This window comes from Amyelois transitella, chromosome 30 (assembly GCF_032362555.1).
Source record: "Amyelois transitella isolate CPQ chromosome 30, ilAmyTran1.1, whole genome shotgun sequence".
NCBI lineage: Eukaryota > Metazoa > Arthropoda > Insecta > Lepidoptera > Pyralidae > Amyelois > Amyelois transitella.
In genome coordinates, this window is record NC_083533.1 from 3,981,934 (window position 1) to 3,997,591 (window position 15,658).

At 37.2% G+C, this 15,658-nt stretch overlaps 1 protein-coding gene across 1 annotated transcript in view; it reads left to right on the forward strand.

Moving 5' to 3' along the window:
- LOC106130972 (homeobox protein PKNOX2-like) overlaps window positions 1–15,658 on the forward strand; it is a 34,560-nt gene that overhangs the window by 8,604 nt on the left and 10,298 nt on the right. Inside the window, exons 2-5 of the mRNA XM_060952911.1 lie at window positions 11,744–11,842; window positions 12,808–12,997; window positions 14,319–14,451; window positions 15,053–15,129. Coding sequence (XP_060808894.1) covers window positions 11,769–11,842; window positions 12,808–12,997; window positions 14,319–14,451; window positions 15,053–15,129 — 474 coding nt within the window. The 5' untranslated portion in view covers window positions 11,744–11,768. The remainder of the gene's footprint in view (window positions 1–11,743; window positions 11,843–12,807; window positions 12,998–14,318; window positions 14,452–15,052; window positions 15,130–15,658) is intronic.

The following is a 15,658-nucleotide window of genomic DNA, read 5'->3' on the forward strand; positions in this document are numbered from 1 at the left end:
GGGATAGCACCTATTGCAAAACGAATTCGTATTTCGAATTTGCAGGCAAGGGTATGAAGGGAAGTGAGTGAGTCGATAAAATTTATCGATATTTTTTTCTTTTTGTATTTGAATAACACCTACATGTCACAAATGTATAGTCTTTATCCCTTATGGTAGATACATAAACTAGGGACCGTAATCCATAGCTATTTTTAATTAAAGTTTTATTCATAGCGTTTGAATTAAAGTTGAAAAATATTTCAATTGTAAATGTTTCGGGGACTCGCCGTCTCAACTCACTCACTTATGCACAAACTTAGATAATTTTCATGGTTTGCTAAATATATTTTGTATGTTTGATTGATAAATTGAATAAATATTATAACTATAGATATTAAAGAATGAATGAAAAGAAAAAATAATCGGTTTAAACAACAAGTTAGCTAGCCGTGTGCGTACATTATAATTTTTTTTCCAAAATTGTGAATATCTCGAACACGAAGCGATTTTGATGTCCTTTAAAATATAGTAACTTAAAAATTCACACATTACAACCAATACAATATACATACAAAAAAAGAAATATTTTCATCAGGAAAGTTTCATTTCAGTTGATAGGTAGATGAAAAATTAAATAGACTGCGTTGTGCATATAAACAATTATTTATTGTAGTTAGACAGTGACATAAAAACATGATGCGTTCCACTTTTAACAGTAGACCTTATTCGTTTCGCTTGCTCAACTATCCTACCACCATCCATGGCTCTGCCAACCTTTCGGTCATCGTCGCCCAATCATGTTCTGATTGCGCTGCTCTCTCGTTTGCTCTCTAACAGAGAACTCTTTCTTGACTCCCTACATACATACATACATATAATCACGTCTATATCCCTTGCGGGGTAAACAGAGCCAACAGTCTTGAAAAAACTGATAGGCCACGTACAGGCTGTTCGGCTTTAAGATAGAATTGAGATTCATATAGTTGCTAGCCCACCGCCTAAAAGAAAAATCCCAAGTTTGTAAGCCTATCCCTTAGTCGCCTTTTACGACATCCATGGGAAAGAGATGGAGTGGTCCTATTCTATTTATCTTGGTGCCGGGAACCACACGGCACTTTCTATTATGCCGTGAAACGGGACGGCGATAGTTTAACGCGCGATATTAAAAGCATCGCGCGTGCCGACCTACGAGGGCGGGAGGATATCAAGGGCAATAATTTTCTCATGAAATTTGACGGCCTCTGTGGCGCAGCGGTAGTGCGCTTGTCTGTGTCACCGGAGATGTCCCGGGTTCGAATGGGCATGATGAGAAACGAACTTTCTCTGATTGGCCTGGGTCTTGGATGTTGATCTATATAAGAATTTATTATAAAATATAGTATCGTTGAGTTAGTATCTCGTAACACAAGTCTCGACCTTACTTCGAGGCTAACTCAATCTGTGTAATTTGTCCCGTAATTAAAAAAAAAAAAAAAAAATTTCGCCCTTACGCCAAAGAAGCTTTTAAACTCATTCTTTGGTCAATAAGCCGACATCATGCTTATAACAATCACTAAAAATAACACCAAACAAGACCAAATCAAACACATTGTTTAGCACAATTACTCATTTTTCACCTTTTAACTTCCATTTTGGAATACTAAGTGGTCGTAATGGCTCGGCCGGGGGTCCGTGATTGGTGGGCGCGATTTATAAGCGGTAGCGGAAAAGTGTTTACAGTATAATACACTAGCCGTGTATACCTAATACCTGTGCCGTGTGGTTTCCGGTACTAATACAAAAAAGAATAGGACCACTGCATCTCTTTCCCATGGATGTCGTAAAAGGCGACTAAGGGATAGGCTTACAAACTTGGGATTCTTTTTTAGGCGATGGGCTAGCAACCTATCACTATTTGAATTTCAATTCTATCATTAAGCCAAATAGCTGAACGTGGCCATGCAGTCTTTTCAAGACTGTTGGCTCTGTCTAGCCCACAAGGGATATAGACGTGACATATGTATATGTATAATACACTAGCCGCGCCCACGACTTCGTCCGCGTGGAATAGTTATTTTGGGCATCATTGAAGCCCTCAAGGATGAATAATTTTCCCCGTATTTTTCACATATTCCATTATTTCTTTGCTCCTTATAGTTGCAGCGTGATGTGATACAGCCTAAAGCCTTCCTCGATAAATGGTCTATTCAACACAAAAATATTTTTTCAATTTGAACCAGTAGTTCCTGAGATTAGCGCGTTCAAACAAACAAAACCTTTCAGCTTTATAATATTATAATAATACATAATACATAATGTTGTAAAATTCGCGAAGTGTGCACGTATCTCGGTAAATTGTAGTATCTGCCGGGGGATACCTCGGAGAGAGAAGCATGTTTTTAAGTATATTTCTTAAAATATAGGAATAAAAATTCTTGTATATACGAGTAATTTTCCCGTTATAATTTATTTTGTTGGATGGATGGAAAAAAACAATAATGATACTTACAAAATTGAATTAAATATTAAAATAGAAAATAAAAATACTTAACACCTTAATAATATGTTTGTTAATTAAGATTTTTTGTATTTGAATTTAACAATAACTAAATGTAAATTTTATCATCAAGCTATTCAGTATAAACGGCAATCCAGTCTTGTGACTTTTTTCCCCATAATCAAATTACAATCTGACATACATACATATGGTCACGTCTAAATCCCTTGTGGGGTAGACATCCATGGTAAAGAGATGGAGTGGTCCTATTATTTTTTGTACTGGTGCCGGTAACCACACGGCACTTTACAATTACAATATAATTAACTTGATTTTAATATTTCTCATAGCGGTTGTAACTTAGACCACAAGCAGTCATAATATTTGTTGATTAGCGCTGACATGCCAGTTTAAAATGGTTTTGTTTGTACCATAGAAGTTTTCGATGTTGTGTGATTAAATAGTCTTGTCTAAAATCGAAAGAACGTCAGTTCGAATTCATAACATGACGCCGCGTTATACTAGACTTCATATCCCAAAGGAAAGTTCTTGTAATTGCGTCTCATTTAAAAATTACAAAACGGATTCCAAATTTTTTTATTTGTGTTTTATGAATTGTTTTGGATTACATACATACATACATACATACATAAAATCACGCCTCTTTCCCGGAGGGGTAGGCAGAGACTACCTCTTTCCACTTGCCACGATCTCTGCATACTTCTTTCGCTTCGTCCACATTCATAACTCTCTTCATACAAGCTCGGCGGTTTCGGGTACTTTTGACCTGACCCTTTACCAGGACGTCCTTAATTTGATCAAGATACGTTCGTCTAGGTCTTCCCACTCCGACCTTTCCCTCCACACTCTCCTTGTATATCTGCTTAGTCAACCTGCTTTCATTCATCCTCTCCACATGACCGAACCATCTTAACATACCCTTTTCTATTCCTGTAACTACATCTTCTTTCACATCACAACATTCCCTTATCACGCTGTTCCTTATCCTGTCACTCAATTTCACACCCATCATACTCCTTAACGCTCTCATTTCCACTGCATTTATTCTGCTTTCATGCTTCTTTTGCCATACCCAACATTCACTCCCATACATTAATGTCGGGACCAACACGCCCCTGTGCACAGCCAGTCGAGCCTTTTTGGATAGTTTCTGACTGCTCATAAAGGCATGCAAAGCTCCATTCACCATGTTCCCCGCGTTCACTCTCCTTTCAATATCAGTTTTGGATTAATATGATTAAATCAATCGCGTTATGCTATAGACAACAGAAAGTCATAGACATGATGAATTCTCACATTTCAATTGTTGAGAAAAATAGGTATTCTTGTATCGTGGAATTTATTTATTTTTTCTTTTTTTTAAGTTTTGTAGTACCTGGGTGACCGAGCGGTGCGTGGTGGACGTCAGAAAAACTGTTTTATACCTTACTTTTGTTAAAAATAAGAGTAGTGACAGGTTGCTAGCCTATCGCCTAAAAAAGAATCCCAAGTTTGTGAGCCTTAGTCGCCTTTTACGACATCCATGGGAAAGAAATGGAGTGGTTCTATTCTTTTTTGTATTGGTGCCGGGAACCACACGGCCATGTTAAATTTACGGTTTGGTATACTTATTTATAATGTCGGCTGTAGGTACATTATTTAAAGCTCCTTCAACAATAATGTAGCATTATAAAACGTATGATAGTTACGTGCACGCTTACAAATCAAATGTTTTGCATAAATTGCCAATAACAGACGCGAGAGGTCGCGCGTGATACAAATATTGTCTGTGGTTCGTGATTGTCTATGAACGATTTGTGATTTTTATTTTTTCTCTCGAATTCATGATATCTACATCTGCATTGCAACATAAAATACTTGTGTGCTATCCTCAGAGTATCTATTTTATTGTCTGATTCGAAATGGGTATTATGTAACTGAATGACAACATAAAATGGCCAGATAGAGTGCCAGGTTTCTCTCGAAATATTTTAATTTATATTAAATACATACATATAATCACGTCTGTATCCGTTACGGGGTAGACGGAGCCAACAGTCTTGAAAATACTGATAGACCACGATTAGCTGTTTGGCTTACCAATAAATTGAGATTCATATAAAGTGACAGGTTGCAAGTCCGTCGCCTAAAAGAAGAATCCCAAGTTTATAAGCCTATCAGTCGCCTTTTACTACATCCATGGGAAAGAGATGTAGTGGACCTATTCTTTTTTCTATTGGTGCCGTATTGGTTTTGTTTAATTAATATTTGACTTTCATAATAATCGACTCATCGAAAATCAGAGATCATCTTAAGCAGATCGCTTTAAAATGTTCTCTTTTTGATTGACTCAATCGTCTCGGATACTTAAAATCGTTTTCAAAATCTACACAACGTTTTTCGTTCTGGAAACACCGTTTTGAGAAATTTAGCTAATTGCGCGGGCTCTCGAGTGTTTCTACGTGTTCTTTTTGAAAAAAAAAAGAACGAGAATATTCCCTTTTAATTGGAGGATTTTGAAATTTCGATTGCTCTTCTAAGTAGAGACTGGAATATAATTTGAACCTACAGTAATACCTACTAATAGAACAAAGAATTGTGAAAAAAAAGATGTGTTCTTTTTTTTTTGGAAACGCATACACACGACCTCATATTAAAGAAATTTTGTAGGAATTGTTGAAAAAAACTAAAAAACATGGTTTTTGTGTCATCTGATCTCATACTAATTGAAGACTTTATGGAACGTTGTAATTTGAAGTTATTATTTGTCTCATGTACAAAATGTAGGCCGCATATAACAAAATTCAAAAATTTTGGGATACTTAATAATTGTCATATCATTTCTTTTCACAACATTTATAACGTCAAATAAATTACATAAATTTTAATCAATGAAGAAAATATTAAACGAATAATTAATTTAACTACAATACTATACTAATTACTATGACTAGTTTTAGTTTGTTTCATTCATAGAAAATATTAATTCAAAGTGTAGTGATGTGACTATCAAATGATCCTTAAACTTTGTATTCTTAATAGTATGTATAAAGAGTAAGCTCAGTTTCTTATAAACCGTGGCGTGCCCCATCTGCTTACTGCATAATTCAGCTGCACTCGAGACTGGAAATGTCTATTTTCTACGGAATCTTCGTTGCTAGGCATGTCAACTGTCGATGTTGATTTTTATCGATACTATAAAAGTGTCAATAAAAAATAATTTTACTTGTGAATATTGAAGTTATAAAAAAGTCTTACGAACATGACTTTAACCATTTATGTACCTGTATTTAAACACTTACAGTTTTAACTGTTGTCAAAATATAAAACAAATGATTATTTGTTTAAATAAAAACAAACCAAACATAAATCAAGGTAAGGGCGACGGGCTAACAACCTGTCACTATTTTAATCTCAATCATTTTATAAAGCCATACAGCTAAACGTGGTCTTTCAAGGTGGGTGAATACGTGATATAATTTTCTATTTAATATATAGGTACATATTAATATATGTCAATATTATCGATAACTAATGTTATTATTTTGTTATCGATACTGTTAGCAACGGCACAGTCCCAACACTAGCAAACCCAACGCTAACGTTAAGTTGGCCATTCACATGCCGACCGCATTCGATCGGGCCCGAATTTTGAATATTTACAAAACACACGTACCATAGACATAGCTGCTGAAAAGTTTTCGCGGGATTTATTGAAATGACGTTTGTTTTTGGAAACAAAATGGCGGTTTAGGAATGCCAAGTGACAATTTAGCGTTTAGTTTTTTGGAAATATGCCTAACTTTAGCTCTCTGGTTTCTTTTTCTATTAGAACCAGCCTCCGTAGTATTGCACTGTTTTTATCGCGCGATAAACTAGCGCTATCCCGTTACACGACATAAAAAGCGAAACAGCGATAGTTTTACGCGCGGTAAAAACGGCGTCGCGAGTCATATACTACTGGGGCAGGAGTTTGACGATCTTCGAAATAAATTATTTTTTTAAGTAATTTTATCGGGATCTTCCATACACTAGCTACTGCCTGCGGGCTTCGTTCTCGTTGAAAAATTTCATACTGACATCATCCTACCAACCAAATGCAAGTTATGCTTTGCGCATACAAAATTAGGCTCTCTTAAATTGGCAATGATTTGCACTGTATAATGTAAATTGGGTATTAATTACTTACGTAATAGGTAGGTAGTTAGATATTTATTATTTCCTCTTAGCAAAGCGTCAGTGGCCGAATGAATAATAGCCGAATAAAAAAAGCACCGAAGGACCAGAGTTTGTTTGAGTTGACGTCAAATAAATTACTTAAAACTAAGTTTACTGCTGCTTCCAAAGCGTCAGTGCAGAAGATGCGGTAACAAACTGCACTGCAGCATTTTCTTCAACAACTTCACTTCACACACACACACACACATTCACGTTTATAATATTATATGGCAGTTTTGTCGTTTGAACACGAATCTACGACTTGGAGATTTTTTCACTTTTAACATACATATAATCACGTATTTATCCTTTGCGGGGTAGACAGAGCCAAGTCCTGAAAATACTGAAATGCCACTATATTACATGCCACTACTACATTTGCTAGCCCAGTGCCTAACATCCAGTATTCCATGTTAAGGCGCTACATTCAGATGACATGTACCTCGATGCGGGCGAGAGGCTCACCCCGCGCGGGGCTCACCCCCGACCAGCTTACCCCGCTAGATCGCCGCCGCACCGTAGCCGCTGGCGCGTGACCTCACGTAACCCGAATAAAGTTTGCGAATGCAATGGAGTCCGCATCAGAATATTTTATTGTTTTTGATACAATAAAATAATTTTACAAAATAACATACATATATTAAATTACATTATAAGCAATGATATAGTTGCGGATGTATGCAAAAATTTTGTATAAAATGAATAAGTTTGTAATGGTTTTAAAAAAACTACTCGTAATTACTTATTCGATTTCGTTCAATCAAAGGTAATTTACATAGTAATGTATATCATATATTTTTAGGGTTCCGTAGCCAAATGGCTACGGAACCTATGGTTTTCTATAAATAGGTTTTCTATCTTGGGTTGTCGTTGATGTCGGCGTCGGAATAATGCCATGACTATCTAAGTCCATAATATCAACTGTCGACTCCACACCATCCGCACTTCTCTGTTCGGACATTGTCAACGACGATATCGGAGACAATTTATTTTTCCTAAAAATTAATAACAATCAAATAATGGGATAATGATTGTGATCGTGCCAAATGAAGAAAGCGAAGAAAAGTAAACCCTGCGACGTCTTGCAGCTGAGGAGGTACCCTGAATAATACAGTTACCTAGGAGTAAGTACCTATAGAAAAAGACAGAACAATCATCCAGTAAAAAGTACTGTTTCCGTAGGCAAAGACCAGGGCAACAACTAGTGACAGTATAACCGACGGCGGCGGAGCTGTTGTTTGTTGTTGTTTTATCTATCTGTCTACCTACTGCCGCCCCGCCACATGCCGGTATCAAATGAAATATTTTTCACCTTTAGTGTTTGCGGAGAAAATCTCAGTAGGCATCTATATGTCTATCTATTAGTAAGTGTAATTAGTACCCACCATCTAAATTGTCCCATATGGGAAGCTCTTCCAAGTTTTTTTTTTAACATGCTAACATTTAACATGCTAACATGACGTAAAATTATACACCTATTTACACTAAACGAAACAAATAAACTGTATTAAAAACTAACCTAAACTATCTATAATATATTTCAGAAAGTACCAAAAAAAAAAGTATCAAAATCCACGATCCTAAATACCTACGTAATATCACCCCGGCCGACGGAAAAGCGACGCGTAAGATTCAGAGATCAACGACACAATTCATTAACCTGAGCTGACAATTATGTACCTACAGAAATAAATTCAAACAAAATGAATGTGGGAAATTAAATACTTCGCAGAATATTTTTCAACGACGCTCGGAGCGACTGGCACAGGTCCTGCGTCCGAGAATGTGATCCGCGGAGTGAAGGCACGCTTACAAAGGATAGCGCTTTATCCCACCCGGTCGTGTAGGAATGAGACAGAGATAAAGTGTCAACACTCTACTGTCCAGTACTATTGTCGCAACAATTTTAATTCCTGTTTTCATCTATTTAGTTTAATGACGTCTAAACAAAACATCCAATCAAAATTTCATCTTCCAAAAGTTATTATTTTTTAATGATCTTCAATTTGGTACAAAATTCAAATTTTAAATCCTTATAGTTTGAGATAAATAATCGAAATCTAGACTTGTGTTCCTGAATTTTTTTGATCGAGGATTTTTCTTCCAATCGTGTTTTCATCTTCCACAAATATAATTGAATATATTTACTTTCATATCCTAAAATATTGAAACGATGCAAGTTATATTTTATGAGAAAAAACCAAGTGAAAATGACCCAAAATCTATGATGTATCGCCTTAATTAGCCTTTCCTTAGTCGCCTTTTCATATCACAGTAGGATAATATTAATAAGCGTCGTAATTAATAAAGAAAACAAAGCTCCCTCCCGGCTAAATATTTTCTTTTGCGCGTAAAAATGGGAGTAAGGGAAGTAATTATTCCCAAAGCGGGCTTCTCCCTTGAAGCATAGAGTAGATACAATATATGTAGTCCAAGTAACAAAAGTATTCCGTGATTTTTTACATACATTCATTTATATTATCACGACTATATGCCTTGCGGGGAAGATAGAGTCAACAGTCTTGAAAATTAAAGGCCACGTTTATCTGTATCGATTTGTAATAGAATTGCGAGTCAAACAGTGACAGGTTGCTAGCATGTCGCCTGCAAGAAGTAGCCCAAGTTTATTAGCCTATCACGTAGTCGCCTTTTACGACATCCATGGGAAAGAGATGGAGTGGTCCTATTCTCTTATGTTATATAATATGAATATATGTTTATTGTTTATTTATATGGTAACCTTTTTAGAGTGAACGAAAATTAACATTACCTTCATTTATAAGGTTCAACGCATTTTTTTTTATAAACATAAACATAAATAAAACGAGAGTAATACCTTATCGTGCATTTTAATATGTGGCTTGGGCTCTGTGTTCATTCTACTCCTATTTCAGGGGTGACTTTCGTGTGTAATCAAATAGTGTTAGTATTACCTTATCCTGGGGTCAAAAACCCTTGCGGGGTTGACAGAGCTTCGGTATACAAATGTAATAGAATTTTTCATATCTTCGCAAGTAATTAAAAGTGAGATAGCTTAGAAATTGTTTACAGTGCGACACAGCATTATTATAGCTCTTTTTTTATTTGATCTCTATGGCGCATAGTACGCTTGTGTGACACTGGAGGTCCCGGGTTCGAATCACGGCTTAATTATATAAATGTATGTACTTACTAGTTTTTTTCTCATCATGCCCTGCTGAGAAAAAGTCTTTTTCTGATTGCCCTGGGTATTGGATGTTTATCTATATAAGTATTACGTACATACATACATATTGTCACGTCTATATCCCTTGCGGGGTAGACAGAGCCAACAGTCTTGAAAAGACTGAATGGCCACGTTCAGCTATTTGGCTTTATGATAGAATTGAGATTCAAATAGTGACAGGTTGCTAGCCCATCGCCTAAAAAAAAGAATCCCAATTTTGTAAGCCTATACCTTAGTTGCCTTTTACGACATCCATGGGAAAGAGATGGAGCGGTCCTATTCTTTTTTCATTGGTGCCGGGAACCACACGGCACGGCACGGCATATAAGTATTTATTATGAAATATAGTATCGTTGCGTTAGTATCTCGTAACACAAGTCTCGAACTTACTTCGAGGCTAACTCAATCTGTGTAATTCGTCCCGTATATATATATAATATTTATTTATTGTAACAAATGTTTATGTTATAACGGTCAAGTTCGATTCGTGACTTAACAAAACCATTGAGCCATGACCTCACACGGAAGCAATATCTGACAACAGAGCAATAAACACAGAACAAAGTCGGAACAGGGGTAAATAACTTTCTAACAGTCAGGGGTGGCGATTATTTGGCATAAATACCTAATACATACATATGATCACGTCTTTATCCCTTACGGGGTAGACAAAACAGTCTTGAAAAGACTGATAGGCCACGTTCAGCTGTTTGGCTTAATGATATAATTAAAATTCAAATAGTGACGGGTTGCTAGCCCGTCGCCTAAAAGAACAATCTCGAGTTTATAAGCCTGTCCCTTAGTCGCCTTTTACGACATCCATGGGAAAGTGTTTATAGTGTTTTCTCAAAACTGTTGGCTCTGTCTACCCCGCAAGACGTGATTGTATGTATGTATGTCAAGGGTTGTTAAGTTATAAACTCTATTCATTTAAGACCAACTAAAAAAAAGCACTTGGTTGGCAAATAAATTAATATGAATAGGGACAAGTAGGGGATGTCGTCTAGTTAAGCCAAGAGACGTGATAATAATGCGACGTATTAAGATAATGCCGAAATACGTAAAATGACGAGCTGTCAACTAAATCGTATGAAATACAGTCTGTGTCTCTGTCTCTGTCTATCCCGCAAGGGAATATGGACGTAATTATATGTATGTATGGAATACAGAAATATTGACAGGTAGACCAACCGTCCAAAAGAAGGATCCCAAGGTTCATACTCGTAAAAAACCGATGCTGCAGAAAAAAAATACATCATAATGCCATCACCGACAGCCCTGGAGCCATAAAAACGGATATTAAAACAATTCGTGGCACATTCCTCACAAATGTTACTAAGACGGATGGCCGTTCTTATTGTTTTTAATTCTATATATCTATATATACTAATATTAGGATTACAAACTTGGGATTCCTTTTTAGGCGATGGGCTAGCAACCTGTCACTATTTGAATCTCAATTCTATCATTAAGCCAAATAGCTGAGCGTGGCCTATCAATCTTTTCAAGACTGTTGGCTCTGTCTACCCCACGAGGGATATAGACGTGAATATTATAAAGCTGAAGAGTTTGTTTGTTTGTTTGAACGCGCTAATCTCAGGAACTACTGGTTCGGATTTAAAAATTATTTTTGTGTTGAATAGACCATTTATCGAGGAAGGCTTTTGGCTATATAATATCACGCTACAACTATTAGGAGCGTAGAAATAATGGAAAATGTGTAAAAAAATAAGTCAACCATTATTGTGAGACAGAAGATATATGACAACAACAATGCCGTGTGGTTCCCGGCACCTTCTTCTTCTTCTTCAGCTTTATAAATTAGTATAAATGAATGAATGAATTGACATGTTACACTTCAGATGTGGCGTCGCTGTTAGCGGCGGGATGCAGGGGGGCGCAGCGCCCGCCGCCGACGCCGACCAGGCGCAGTTTGAGGCCGACAAACGCGCTGTTTACAAGTGAGTTCCCAGTCAGTTAGTTAGTTTGTTAGTTAATTTGTGGTTCTTTTGTCCTCCTAAGAACCTCATACATACATATATAAGATTCCGTTAGTTAATTTGTGGTTCTTTTTCCTCCTAAGAACCTTATACATACATATATAAAACTCCGTTAGTTAATTTGTGGTTCTTTTTCCTCCCAGGAACCTCATACATACATATATAAGATCACGCCTCCGTTAGTTAATTTGTGGTTCTTTTTCCTCCTAAGAACCTCATACATACATATATAAGATCACGACTCCGTTAGTTTATTTGTGGTTCTTTTACTTCCTAAGAACCTCGTACATACATATATAAGATCACGCCTCCGTTAGTTAATTTGTGGTTCTTTTTCCTCCTAAGAACCTCATACATACATACATATATAAAATCACGCCTCTTTCCCGGAGGGGTAGGCAGAGACTACCTCTTTCCACTTGCCACGATCTCTGCATACTTCCTTCGCTTCATCCACATTCATAACTAACTAGTAACATCATTATTCATAAGAACCTCTATGGAATATAATGTGGCCTATCGGTCTTGTCAACACTGTTGGCTCTGCCTACCCCGCAAGGTATAAAGACGTGATTATATGTATGTATGCATAACATTATTTGCATGATACACGTGGTTCCCGGCACCAATACAAAAAAGAATAGGACCACTCCATCTCTTTCCCATGGATGTCGTAAAAGGCGGCTAAGGGATAGGCTTACAAACTTGGGATTCTTTTTTAGGCGATGGGCTAGCAACCTGTCACTATTTGAATCTCAATACTATCATTTAGCCAAACAGCAGAACGTGGCCTATCAGTCTTGGCTGTCGGCTCTGTCTACCCCGCAAGGGATATAGACGTGATTATATGTATGTATGTTTTTAATTTCCAGGTACCTTGATACCTTGTATCCAATTTTGAAAATAAATATTCTATTCTATTCCAGGCACCCCCTCTTCCCCCTCCTCGCGTTGCTGCTAGAGAGATGCGAGCAAGCCACGGCGGGGGCGGAGCCCCCGGCCGCGGACGCCTTCGGTGCGGACCTGCAGGCCTTCGTGCAGCATCAGAGGCGGGACAGGAGGCCGTTCTTGGTGGACGATCCTGAGATTGACGGCCTCATGATTAAGAGCATACAGGTATCGGGATATGCTTATAAACTTGGGACTCTTCATTTAGGCGATGGGCTAGCAACCTGTCACTATTTGAATCTCATACATACATACATAAAATCACGCCTCTTTCCCGGAGTGGTAGGCAGAGACTACCTCTTTCCACTTGCCACGATCTCTGCATATTTCCTTCGCTTCATCCACATTCATAACTCTCTTCATGCAAGCTCGGCGGTTTCGGGTACTTTTGAGCTGACCCTTTGCCGGAATTTTAATTTGAATCTCAATTCTATCTTAAAGCCAAACAGCTGAACATGGCCTAGCAGTGTTTTCAAAACTGTTGGCTCTGTCTACCTCAAAAGGGATATATGTAGTTGTGCGTGACCATATGTATGTATGTATAGTAAAGGTATATCACGGTGAGGGAAAACATCGTGAGGAAACCTGCACATTCAGGCAACTGGATGTGTGACCATGATCGATCCAATACGGGTTAGGTTCCCCTGCAAAGGTTGCGGAGGTCAGACGGGAGTCGCTTCGTGTATAAATCTGAAATCCTGATCCTTGGTCAAGGGCTTATCCCGGGCTCCTCTCCAGAGTGGTGAGGATGCAGCCAGGACTAAAGTCAGGAGGAGGAAGGTAATCTTTATTGCCAGTACTAGCGACCCGCCCCGGATTCGCACGGTTATTTATTTTATTATTTATATGAAATATTTTTATACGGTTTTTATGTATTTATAGATATAGATATAAACCTACCTCAGTCATTGACCGCCCAGTCAGATAGTCAACATTTTGTATTCGTCTCCTGACAAAATTTTGAAAATAAATAGTGTTAAAGGGATAACTCAGCTATAGTTTAACATTTCCGTGATATATAATACCTGATAACCCACTCAGAAAACCCACTTTCCAACATTTCAAACGTGAACAAAATCAGTCCCTAACTTTCCGAGATTAGCACATATATACAGCCAAAAAAAAATAAGGGCATTTTATAGTAGGGTAGTAACAATGTAATAATACACATTTTTTTTCCAGATCATCAGGATCGTAGTAACAATCTAAACGAATATTTAAACGAGCAATTCTTGTATATATATATATATATAATCAGGATCTCAGAAACGGCTCCAACGATTTTCATGAAAGTTACAGATTAGGGGCTTTTCGGCTCAAGGAATCGATTTATCAAGGTCCTAGGTTCAAGAAAAGCTCGGTTCCCAAGATATATAAACATTTTAAAAATCGCGTTTTAAGAAAATATATCAGCGCCATTTCTGGTAGACCGAGCAGAGCTCGGTCAACCGGGTAGTATAAATTAATTACACGATTCTTTAAATTCCAGGTCCTCAGGATCCACCTTCTGGAGCTGGAGAAAGTGCAGGAGCTGTGCCGGGACTTCTGCGGCCGGTACATAGCCTGTCTCAAAACCAAAATGCAGAGTGAAAACCTGCTGAGAACTGACTATTCAAGCGGCGGTAAGTATTGTTTTTGTTTGTTTGTTACCACCGGCACCGGCACCAATAAAAAAAAAGGATAGGACCACTCTTTCCCATGGATGTCGTAAAAGGCGACTAAGTGATACAGTTATATACTTGAGATCCTTCTTTTAGGCGTTGGTGCTAGCGACCTGTCAATATTTGAATCTTAATTCTATCATCAAGCCAAAATGCAGAACGTGGCCTGTCAGGCTTCGAGACTACTGGCTCTGTCTACCCCGCAAGGGAGTGATTATATGGATCCTGAACACATGTGATTCGTATTTATTTATTTATCTTTATTAGTACACTAGCTGTGCCCGCGACGTCGTCCGCGTGGAATAGTTGTTTTGGGCATCATTGAAGCCCTCAAGGATGAATAATTTTCCCCGTTTTTTTTCACATTTTCCATTATTTATTTGCTCCTTATAGGCGCAGCGTGATGTTATATAGCAAGCCTTCCTCAATAAATGGTCTATTCAACGCAAAAATAATTTTTCAATTCGAACCAGTAGTTCCTGAGATTAGCGCGTTCAAACAAACAAACTCTTCAGCTATATAATATTAGTATAGTTGTAAAACGTGTTCTGACTTGTTCCAGCTGGTCTCGAGAGCAACAACAACTTGGCCGGCTCCATCGACGAGCACTCCAGCACTTCCAACTCGCCACAATATCAGGTATGAAATGTATGTTTCCATTTGCTCTGCAATTACATTTTTATATATGTAATATGTTTTTTTGCACAATTTTGTAGAGCGCCATCTCGTGTGCTTGCGATGTACTAAAATGATACTACTTTGAATTTTAATAAAAACTAAAGTTACGTATCGATTATTTTTCTGTATAAATAAATAAATATAAATATATACGGGACAAATTACACTGATTGAGTTAGCCTCGAAGTAAGTTCGAGACTTGTGTTACGAGATACTAATTCAACGATACTATATTTTATAATAAATACTTATACATATAGATAAACATCCAAGACCCAGACCAATCAGACAAATTGTATGTATATATATATATATATATATCTATGTACATATGTATGTTTAAATCGTTAAAACTAAACACAACGAGTTATGATGCCGTTTTTTTATCAATTAAAGTAATTCTGTATCAATAGGTATAAAATAAAATAAACAAATAAAAAAAACAAAATTAAAAATAACAAAAAAAATTAAAAAAAAATATATTTATAGT